General features: G+C 39.9%; 1 protein-coding gene across 4 annotated transcripts in view; it reads right to left on the bottom strand.

Moving 5' to 3' along the window:
* Positions 1-11,749, bottom strand: part of CFAP99 (cilia and flagella associated protein 99) — a 57,690-nt gene extending 45,941 nt beyond the window's left edge. The window contains exons 1-3 of one of the 4 annotated variants that reach the window (XM_027889067.1): positions 11,695-11,749; positions 11,470-11,545; positions 8,417-8,544 (exon numbers count right to left, since the gene is read on the bottom strand). In XM_027889067.1, coding sequence (XP_027744868.1) covers positions 8,417-8,536 — 120 coding nt within the window. In that variant the 5' untranslated portion in view covers positions 8,537-8,544; positions 11,470-11,545; positions 11,695-11,749. Of the gene's footprint in view, positions 1-8,416; positions 8,545-10,385; positions 10,560-11,469; positions 11,606-11,694 lie in introns of those variants that run through there. The other 3 variants (XM_027889069.1, XM_027889068.1, XM_027889070.1) reach the window with 3 other exon arrangements.
* Between the last annotated feature and the right edge of the window lie 223 nt (positions 11,750-11,972).

The following is an 11,972-nucleotide window of genomic DNA, read 5'->3' as shown; positions in this document are numbered from 1 at the left end:
ATCAACTAAGCAGGACTGGGGAGGAGGAGTACTTGGACAGGAAACCTCAGAGGTGAGCCAGTTGTTGGTTAAGCCCTGTGGATAATCTAGTGAGTCAAAAACTGAGCCAGTGCTTTAAACAAGTTAGGATACTCTCTGCATAGGAAGTGCATTGTGTCCTCTACAAATTTCTTCAGGGGTATTTACAGTTTATCTGTGTATCTGAAATAACAATTGCTTTGGGGAAGGAGTATGTTGGATAGGTGTAATTTCTGGCACTAATTCCTAAATGTGTTCTTTCTGTGTGGCTTCACGCTGCACTTTATGTCAGTGGGATGTATTTCAGGGTGGGACAAATGATCCTGAAACAGTACAATATGACAGAGTGTATGTTTATAGCACCTAGAATGAGGTTTTCAAAGCACTTTACTAATATTAATTGCATTTAATGAGATTCCTTTTGGCTACTATTACTCTTTAAATGCAGGAACTATGGCATGGAGCAGGTAAGAGATTTGCCCCAGGCAACACATTAAGTCATTGGTGCCAGCAAGAATAAATAAATGGTAATTTGTGAGCCTTTGATCTGTCCATCAGAGCAACTTCTTCCTTTTCAGGTATACTTTAACTCATTTATTTCCCTGAAAGAACCAGTAGTTAGCTGTGTTTGCAAGGATGTGTGAGCCCTTCAGCGTGAGGAAGGCCAGATAATTTACAGGTCAAAGTAACACATGCAGCAACCCTCTTCTGGTGCACTGAATATTGAAAATATCCAAAGACAAAATAGATCTTGAATAGATACAAATATCTGACAGTGTTCTCTCTATGGCATTGAATTTAATATTTTTCTGATTATTAAGTGTTAAAGTTGTAAAAAGAAAAAATTCTCTCTGAAATTATCATTCAGGATAATGAGGAAAAGATGTGATTGTCTAACCATGTGCTGATTGGTGTTATCTTCCCTTTTTGAGAAATCCCTAATGCCCTTAGCCTGCTTCCATGGATATATCTTCCCTGCTCTCTGACACACACCTGCAGCTGTGAACAACTCAATTTTCCTCAAGGAGATAAGAGATTGTGTAAGAAGGCTTCTGTACCCAACCAACTTCCAACATGGGTTAGGACAAGAAATAGCATAAATTAAATGGAAAAGTATCTGAAAAATGAAAGTTTTGCCACTGTGGTTGTATCATAATAAGGCTGAAAGGGATGGGTAAGGAGAGAAAGAAAAGCTCTTGTTTCTGGAGAGAAAGAAACATCAGCCATGCTCTGTTTGAGACCTCTGGAGCTAAGGATATAGTTTGAAACAAACATTTTAGAAAGAAGACAATATTTGATGAAAAGATAAAATAGCTTTCACCTCCTGGGAGAACTGAGTAATAGTATGTAGTGAACTTCTCTACTTCTAGACAGAATATGCACATTTTGCAGAAACAGTCTGATCAGTTTATTCTGCTTCAGATATCAGAGCAAGTACTCTCCAAGTGTCTAATCAAAATGCTGTTGAAAAGAAAAAAAACATTCCTATTGACTTCACCGGGTTTTGAATCAGTCACCAGTCTTCTTTCCATCTGAGGTCGGTGAAAATGCTTCCAGTAATTTCAATGGGGGAAAAAACTCCTTGGATCTTAGGATATAAGTAGGATTCTGCTTCTACTATTCACAGTCTATACTGCAGTCACAAGCTAGAATTTTCATCTTCAGGAGACAATAATGACCAATACTGTATCAAGAGGCACATTATTTTAACATTATTTTCCTTTGTAGGTAATAATAATTCACATGAGCAGAGCACTGCAGAAAACTCAGATTCCATCCTTGCCTTAGAAAGATCCTAATCTGCATTTGTGTCAGTAAGTAATAATACAAATTAAACTTGTATAATTTAGTAGGTTAGTTTTTTTTTTTTTTTCTACCACATCTATCATTCTTGCCTTACATTATCTTCATATTTAAAACTAAATCTATGACTTTTGACATTTGGGGATTTTACTCACAGCTGAGTAAAATCAGTTGAGTGGGCATGTGTGAGACACAGCTGAACCAGCACAAATGAGAACTATGGAGAGTTGTGCCAAATTACACCATGTTCTTGTGAAATGAAAAGCTTATAAACAGGCTCATCTTGCTATCAACATGGGAGGGATAAGGGAGCAAAACGGTGAATTTGGGGTGGCAGTTTTGATTTTACAGAACTCAGCTTTTCAGTAGCTGGGATGTAGAAAGGTCAATATGATGGCTCTGATCCTGCAACTCTAATTGAAGCAAATAGTTCCACTGCAAATACAGTGAGTTATTTGCATAGAGAAAGGCACAAACATTGCATGGTAACTCCCGTGTTAAAATCTGTCTCCTGTTATCATAACAGAAGCTTGATTCTAACAGTCACATGGGAGAACAACACCTGGGATGCTTCAGTTAGGTACAAAACTTAATCTTCTTTCAAAATGAACAGATGCAGTCCATGTCTGTAAACGGTCTGATGAAATGATACCTTTATGTACAACATAACACTGAATGAAACATCACTCTGGGTGTGGATCATTAGATAGATCTAATTGAAGAATGCTTAATAAAAAGATGGGAGTCTAGTACACAAGAATGAAGGTATTATATGGAGGGCATCAGTCTGATAAAAGGAGTATTAAAAAGCATTTAGGAAGATAAACAAGAAGTAATCTGGCTATTCAAATGAAGAACAACAGAAAGAGATGTACAATTGAATGTGAACACCAATCATTTAAGGATCTGAGACAGACTCAGGAATTCTTTTAAGTTAAATGTGTTATTCGGGATAATTCAAATTGAATTCTGTTTTAATAGCAAAAACATTTAACTGGGCTTATTAGTTTTAGGAGTTTTGAGGGAATAATATGATTCTTCATGATTGAAGGTGAAGGCTTGTTTGTTGCAGCTAGGGATCATCCATCACGCTGCTAATGAACCTATGTTCTTATTGAAAATATTTGCAGTGAAAAACAAGTCCAATATTATGTTATAAACATCATAAATTACAATACAATAAACACAAAGATGGTAAATAACTGGATTACAACTCAAAGTGTAATTTTCTTTCTGGAAGAAAGTCAAGTCTGATCATTCACTGAAAACAACAAATAGGAATTTTTTTATGATGTAAAGTTCACATATAGCAGAAAGAAAATGTATGGAGTTTAACTCAGAATTGCCACTAGACTGATTTTGATCATAACACTCTAATTAGAGGAAACTGTGTTATTCATCTCACTCTATTCAGTAATTAAAAATCCTTCCATATTTCATTTGTTTTTCTCTAAAAACAGGAGGCTAATAATCACTGAGTTTTCCTAACTCCATTTTTATACAGAAGCCTGTACTAGGAATTGGAAGATACGAACTGAGATTGGAGCATGTCTTTCTTGCTTGATTTCTGAGTGGCCTTGCAGAGATTATCTTCTCCCTTGACACCTTGGTTTTAAACACTATTAACTACCTGCCATTCAGCAATTCTTTTATACATTTCCATCATACTAAAAGAACACTTTATCTTTAGACATACAGTGGTTCAGAGCGACCTGAACTACTGCCAGAGTAATGGTTTACCTCTCTTTAAAATTCACTTTCTGTTCCTTTGGCTACTAATTTTCTGATTTCCTACTTGTTTATTGAATCACTGGTTGCAAAGGGCAATGAGTGAAAAAGAAAAATGTATCCCAAGAGTTATTTGCTGTGGTGTCTGCTTGATCTACCTCACTTACATAAATGCAGGGCAAGATGGGTGATTTTTCAAAGCGGTACACGGGGATTAGACGTGCAGCCGTCGTGGCTGTAAATGGACTGTGTAAAGCTAAATCCCACACACAGCTAGGAAAAAAACATACCTCTTGATAGGACTATCTAATGCCATCATTTCTCTGTAAATAAAGACAGCAAACTACTTATCTCATGTACACCAACAGGGTAATGCTTCTGGCTTCGGGAGGTCTCCCTGGAACATACTCGGAAGCAAAGTGTACACCCAAATGTTTGCAGAAGAGGTTTCTGTCTCAAAGCTTGAGACTAGATTTCCTACAGTGAGAATATGTGCAGGTGGGACACTGAACAGAATTACAAAGATGCATTAAGGAATAAAATTAATAATAAAGAGGTCGCTTCTGCTTCTCTTGAAGTTAATGGATACCTGCCCATGTTATTCAAGAGCAGTAAGACAAGAGTAACTCAAACTCACATGGCCTGATACAGTAACTGATTTTTGATAGAAAGTTGTCAAATTTTCAGGGTTTTAACTGACTATTTGGAAATATTAAGCAGTTTCAAATCAAATGCAGGGAAACAGCTAGGAATGTATTTTCAAAGTGGCACACAGGGGTCAGCAGTGCCTTACAAATCTGGTTATTTGGTTTTCTTATGAAAACCCATGCACATTTTGCCAAGTAAAAAACGCCCATTTGGATGTGTTTAGCGTGAATTTATACTGTAGCAGTGAACTCCCCTGAAGATTCTGTGTGCCCTGACTGTGCCCAGCCCAGGGCAAGCAGAGCTTTCACTACAATACAGGACGAGCCTGGGACAAGCTGTGCTGGGTCAGTCTGGGAGCTCACACTGATAGAAAAGTGCCTGTCTCACCTACCTGCTCTGTGGCATCTGCCTCTTGTGGGCTTCAGTTTGAAGAGACAGATTTCTTACTCTATTTAGGAGCAGTAGAGACTGGAACTGCATGTGCAAGAACTTCAAGATGAGCAGAACAAAACCAAAGAGCAAGCAGGACTTGCTGCACAGTGACAATAGCAGTGGAATCAACCACTTGAAGAGATGGAACTGGGATGGGTTAAATAAAGAGACCTGGACAAGTATGCCTGAGGGTAAGAGAAAGGACAGGAGTAGAAAGATGACAGAGCTTGGAACAGAACTCAGTTTACCTTTTGCTTCCATTCACCCAATATTTGGCTAGCAGAGTATTCCAAACCTCTACAGTACAGCCATTGTGCACTGCCAAAACATAAAAATCTCTACACAGTCTTAATGAAAGAGCAAAATATATTATTTCACACAAACAGGTATTCTGCCTTTTGTTTTACTTATATCTCTAACCTTACATACATCTAGAAGTAAAAAAAGAAAATCTTGCTGAAGAGTGACTATGCAAAGCTCTGGATTGTGTCACCTTTCAACAAAGACCAATTGCATTAGTTAGTAAAAGATCTAATATGGAAATCTACAAGTTCCTTCTTACTGCCATTTGCAGAGCAAGTATATTTTCACCCTACGGCTTCAACCCGTTGTATTTCATGCCTCTTTCTTTTTTTATATATTCATGTACAGTCCTTCATTTTAAAATATATTTGCTTTCCTACTTTCACTTCTCTTCCTGTGCCTCCCTTGAACAGCCATTTTTACTGCCTTAATTTGCAAGGATTCCCATAAGAATGGTCTTATGCCGCTGGTAGATGGATGACAGGGATATTTGGATCAAGACAGATTGTGCCTTCCAGACTCACTCCCTTAGGACTACATCCAACTTCCTTTCATAACATATTCACATTTATCATGTACACAAATAAGAAGCCTACACTTCAGTCGAGGATGCTGGCCTCTCCCTGTGACAGTTCCTTGTTGTTGTTGTCAGCTCAATTTCAACAATGTGAAGACAAAACTTCAGCACTCTCGTGCTACTTCCTTCCTCATTTATTGGTTCTATTGCCACCCTGCTTGTCAGTCAAGCTCATAACTTCAGAGGTCATTTTTCACACAGATTACTCCCCAGGATATCATAACCAGTTTATGTGCACATCTGCATCACTCTTTTTGAGCAGTAGGTTTCAAGTAGTATTTTCCTATTGCTTCATAGCTAAAAATCTAAGGAAGTGTCTCAAAATATTCTATTTTATTGCAATAGACATCTCTGTCCTGAGTTTAACTAACCCAGTCTTTAGCAAATCAACCATCTGGAATGCTATTGTTAAGTTTGTTCTGCTAGTCCATTGATTTGACCCACTTACTCCACCTACCATCTCACAGTTGATTCTAGCACATAAAACTGAAGCTGCCTGTCAAGATGCTTCACAACTCAGTTCCATTCTGCCTGTAATGTCTTATTTTTTCTGATGTCATCCCCCATTTCTGATCAGCCAAGGATGGCCATCTCCCCGTTTCATTTATTAGATTTTCAAAGAACTAATTTTGTTTACTTTCAATCGTATATACATTTATATGGCTCTGACGAAGGTTTTGCTCTGCGAAATGTCCTTTGCTCCCAGCAGTTCAGGTGAGAATGTGTGGCTGTCAGAGGCACTTCCAGGATCTGGCACTCAACAAGTGGCTCCTGCAGCCCCTGCTACTGGGGTACTGAACTCCCTTGAACATGTTTTGGAATGACTGTGTGTACTGTGTTTTTATTTTGAGGGAAATAATCTAGCCCAAAATTGTTGGTTTCACCAGGAAAAACCCCAGAAAGATAGACAATAGGCTGAGGAGCATATTTTTTGTGGATCATCAACAGGTTATCAAAGAACTAAACAAGACACCTCAGATATCACATTAGAGGGACACAAAGTCTATCAAACATCCAAATACAATAAAGATCTGCAGTATGAATGAAACACACAGCGTTGACAGTGACTGCACTTTTAGGGGATGGAAAACTACTAACCAATTAGAAAAGCCTAACAGAACAAAAGATAGCAACTTGTAGAAAAGTCTGATATACTGCATATCTAACCACTAAATAAATAAACATAGAGCTGTGTCTTGCACTCATTTAGATTTGTGCTCTTGGAATCTGGCCCTCCTGATTTTTGTCTGGTCAGGACACAACACGAGGTTTGCTATTTGTCGTGCTGCTGGCACGGGACCTGCAGGCACAGATCTGGTCTGTGATTTAGAGTGATGGCAACATTCAGGATACCAACTGAAGGAAGTTTCTGCATGGATCAGTTAATAATGGCTAATTGGTAAGCGGTCAAGCCTGGAAATCATGTGTACAAAAATGCTGCAGTATTTTCAGGATCATATGCCTATTATGAAACAGAAAAGAAAGAAGTGAATTTTTCATGGTCAATTATAATCACCCATTTGGTACTGAAATAAAGGTGAATTTTATATAAACACATATATTACTTTTTACTTTCTTGGATTATTATTATGTAGCAAGTGACTTGAAACTATCCCAGAGAAAGATGTTTGCCTTAACTTTGGCATCAGCTATCCTCCTTGTTCTTCCCCTTTTAAAAGGATTTATTATGAAACTTTAGATTCATGTTTCTGTAATGGAGTTTCTCCTTCTTTTGTCTTTGTATCACCTTTCCTGGGCTGAGAACAATGATCTGAAGATTCATTTTTACAAGTGTTTACTTTGGCAGCAGTGGCAGCTGAATTTTCCTGCTCTCTGCCCAGCGAAAAGTGATTATTTTGAAAGTGGATCAGTTCCCTGATGTAATTCAGCATATGAATGCACAAAGGGTTATGGCAGTACTACAAGGCAGGGAGGCAGAGGCAGAAAATAGGAGTCTGAGTGGAAACTGTTTAAGAAAGCAAGAACCCAAGGAATGTGTACAGAGCCACTGCCTCAGCCTCTGGTTTTCACATCACACCTCCATAATTTTATATTCTTGTAGTCATTTGTGTTTATGCAAAATCAGTACAAAAGACCATCTAACAGGAATAGAAATAGTTTAGACCTTATTGTAAGAAGTGGAAATGAGCACTGGAGCTACATGGCAGTGTGGAATCAGAGCTCCAACGGTGTCGTTTGATAACACACAGGAGTCTAAACAATATCACTGTCTTCCCTCAGTGATTTTCTAAAGCTAATTCAATCCAGTAGCTGCCTCAGCACAAGCCAGGGCAACACTGGGGACAAAGAGACGGGAAGAGGTGACAGACTATGGTCAGGAAAGGATGGGAACTGCTTCAGCCACTACAGCTCCATATTGGCAACTCGTGGTCTGGTTACTTGCAGTATTAGATTAGAATCAGGTAGTTGATTGACTGCCACTTTCCCTCTATGTCACTGTTCTGATGGTCACTTATGTCCTCCAAGCAAGAGTAGCTGATCCTGTCAGTCAGCTTCTGAACTGCATTTGTACACACAAATGGGTGGGGTTGTCAGAAACCGCTGTGTGGAAGGAAGAAAGGAATAAGAAACTACCGACCAGCTTAGTCAGAAGTGGAACAGAAGTTTCCCTTATTACTGTCAGATCCATTTTAGAAGGTTGTTGCTTTCCTGTTTTTTTTTTTTTTTTGTTTTTATCCAAGCAGTTTTTTAACCACTCTGATCTTTGCTGCCTTATTTTTTAGCTATAACTCTAAAAAATTTGGACTTTACTCATGAATGAAAAATCTCACTGTAAGAAAAATCAATGAAAGTTACAACAAAATGTTAGAAAAGAGATATCTTTACATTTAAAATCCCATATTAAAACAAAGTAAGCTATGTAAGATGAACTGAAACTTAATATACCTGCAACATCTCAGCTGATTCATTCAAGAAATCCTCCATGTTGTGATTTTCAGGGTTCAACTTATCAAGCTGTTGCACTATTATTGCAATAAGTTCTCTATGTCTGACCATCTTCACCATGGAGAATCCTACAAATACAGAAAATCTTTAATTTTTCATGCCCCCTTCAGTTGTGGCATAATGTATGTTGATAGGCTCATACAGAAGATACTGCAGTAACACAGAAGAGAACATTTAGGTCAAGCTTTCAAAATCACAGTTACTCAGAACAGCTAACAGGAGAAATGAAAATACAGCACAAACATCAATAAAATAAAACACGTATTTCTTACATATTTCAACAAAATTACATATTTCTTACTCTGTAAACATCTGAAAATATCTTTAGGATGATATCTAAATGGGTAGGTATTTGACAAAAATAACCTGTGCCAGGCTATTTGACAAAATATAAAAAGATAATTCTAGAGAAAAGCATGAATTTTTGCCTGTGTGCCATACAGGTCCTGTTTAACACACTGCTCTTCCCAGTGAGATGCAACAGAAAGCAACATTTTAGTCCTAAATCTCATCCCATGTTGCTGTTAACAACCTATTTCTCCAAAACAAGAGAACAGGATGAGAGAGGAATTATAAGGAAGCAATGAGACAGTGTTGATCAGTAACTGGGCCACAGTCACATCAGTTGTCTGGGTCACTGTCAAGGTTTCTGAAGGCTCAGCAGGTGGGTGCTCGTTATGTTTGATGGTTTGTTTATGAAATGACTGGACTCTGTCCATCTCCAATGATGTCTTACTCGTATGTCTGACTTTGTGTAGGACTGGTTACCTCAATTTTAATGTTCACATGACAAGAACCACAATGCATTTGTTCCTACTCATGCACATGTGGTGGTGTATGAAAGACCAGTGATAGCAATGATCAGGCCTGAAAGTCATTAATCTGGTTTAGCAATGGGGGAAAAAAAAAAAAAAAAAGCACAAAAGTAATTTCAGTGGTGAAAATAAAATATGTTTTTGAAAATAGCTCTTGTATCTTATATATCATCATATTTTGATGCCAGAAAAGAATGCTTCATCTAGATGATTCATTCCCACTGTGGTAAAGATAATTAATTTCTTGCTTTAAAATGATATCATAACGTTTTCAGATACAGTGGTTTTGTACTCTGCCTTTCAGCATTACCATACTCAATAAAAACTGCCTAAACAGCACTTGTAATTATTAAAGTGCTGAAAAAAGAGTATGTCTGTGACGATGTCCGATACAGGCATTCAGTTACTTGGTGTGATCAAGACAAAATGCCCAATAAAAAATAAAAAGTCCCTCAAAACAGGGCTGGATCATGTCAAGGGATGGCAAATACAAAAAGAGGCACTACTGTTTCTCTGTCACAGGGGAGTTGCTGTTTCTTCACTCCTCTGAGAATCATTTGTTTCTCAGGCAAGAACCTGCCAAGGTTCTTACACTCACAAGGGATTTTGGATGAGCGAGAGAGAAATACCTCTGTACTTCAGGCTGAACCGTAATTCAGGCTCCAACAGCTCTACCAACGACAAATATTTTTTCTTCTGGCACAGCAGAAAGAAATTTGAGCTCTCATGCTCTGTACACGCTGAAAGTCACCCCTCCCCACCAAAGAACAATAATTAAAGCAAAAAACTGGAATATGAAAACTAAGACATATAGTCATGCCTTGAGATCTCTGGACATACAGGAGTTCTTAACAGAACTTCACTTGTATTTAAACATGCTGCTATTCTTATTGTCAGTGCTTTAGAACATACACATTGGGAATAAAATGCTTTTGGTACGACATGCACCCCTATTTCCACACAGCCATTTAGGAGAATACTCTAATTGCTATGGATAAAAATGCTATAAATTTATGCTGGGTATAAAATCGCAGAGATTTTCTTCCATCATCAGCTGTGGATTTCAGTCAAAGGGAGGTGAGAACCTGACTTAACCTTATCTTACAAAGGAGCTTGGAGGTATTTTAAAAGCAATTACATAGGATAAGATTATCCACCATTGTAGGGACTGGTTTCAAAGACCTGAAAGATTCCTTCAGGTTTTACATTCGCTCCTACATTCCTGTCCTAGAAAGGCTTCGACTGCATTTCCTCTGATGAAAGCTGTCCTTAAAAAGAGCTGAACTAAGCCTCCCTGCAAAATTCAGTCAGATCAAGCAGCTACTGCTCAAAATGGAACGAGGTGTTTCTCAGCTGTGTGCTAGAAACAGGGCCACTAATACAGGGTACGACTGTCCCAAAGGTTTTAATGCAGGGTACAGCTGCCCAGTGGTTACATCCTGACACTCTTATTTACTCTGGACTTTCCTGCATTGCTGAGTGTCACTCAGAGCAGTTCTGGGCACAGGTCCTCTTTTTAGCACATTCCTCCCTTAAGGAAGCAAGATGGGAAATGTTCACCCCGAGTATCTACAGTCTGGATCTTAATTTCAATTTGCATGAATGTCAGTATTTTGCATACCTATTGCAAGTGGTTTACTTGACATGACATGGTATTTTTAAACTATTTTCTTGTAGTACTTTACAATTAAATATTCATTGTGCAAAACCTTTTGCAAATAAGTTGTATATTTATAAAGTGAGTCAGCAAATGGAAACCAAGGTTTGCTACTTGCCCAAAATCTCAGAGAGCAAAGCAACCCCCTCCACAGAGTAACACAGTCTCCACTGATCTTTTCTATTGCATTTACAAAAACATAATAAAAATGAACACAGAAAGAGGGCAGGTTTAGATTAGATATTAGGGAGAAATTCTTCAGTGTGAGAGTGGTGAGGTCCTGGCACAGGTTGCTCAGAGAAGCTGTGGCTGCCCCATCCCTGGAAGTGTCCAAGACCAGGCTGGATGGGGCTTGGAGAAACCTGGTCTAATGGAAGGTGTCCCTGCCCATGGGCTGGGCTGGATGGGCTTTAAGGTCCCTCCCAACCCAAACCGCTCTGTGAATTTGCGATTACAAGATAATAAACAAGTTAAGGAGCCATGAGGGGGCTCCCGTCACTCTCACACATCAGGGACTGTACCCGCTTTTCTTTCCGGAGGGGTCACGTACGGCCACAGCTGCCTTGCACCAGCGCCCCGAGATGCCCCCGCTGCTCCCTATCCTGTCCCTGGCTGTTCCCGCTGCTCCCGGCGCTCCCGTTCCCGCCTGCCCGCGGTGTTCCCTGTCCTGTCCCTGGCTGACCCTGGCGCTCCCGTTCCCGGCTGCCCGCGATGCTCCCTGGCCCGACCGCGGCTGCTCCAGGCACTCCCTGTCCTGTCCCTGGCTGTTCCCGGCGCTCCCAGTCCCCCGTTCCCAGTCAGTCCCAGCAGCTCGCGCCGTTGCCAGGGGCGCGCGAGGGATGCTGGGAGTTGTGGTCCTGCCGCGCCCTCCCCCCAGCGCTGCCGGACGGAGCGGCCGGGGGCGCGGAACTACCCGCGCGGGGGAGACGAAGATGGCGGCGTTTGTTTGCCGCCGTTGCCAAGCGGCTCGTTCCGCTCCTCCCCGGTGTTTGCGCTCATGAGCAGCCAGCGGCCGGCCGGCCAC

The sequence above is a fragment of the Empidonax traillii genome, unplaced genomic scaffold, assembly GCF_003031625.1.
Source record: "Empidonax traillii isolate 1590-97213 ecotype Southwest subspecies unplaced genomic scaffold, ASM303162v1 scaffold250:size724861, whole genome shotgun sequence".
Lineage (NCBI taxonomy): Eukaryota > Metazoa > Chordata > Aves > Passeriformes > Tyrannidae > Empidonax > Empidonax traillii.
Note: the sequence above shows the minus strand (reverse complement) of the source record. Positions and strands in the feature narration are given on the sequence as shown.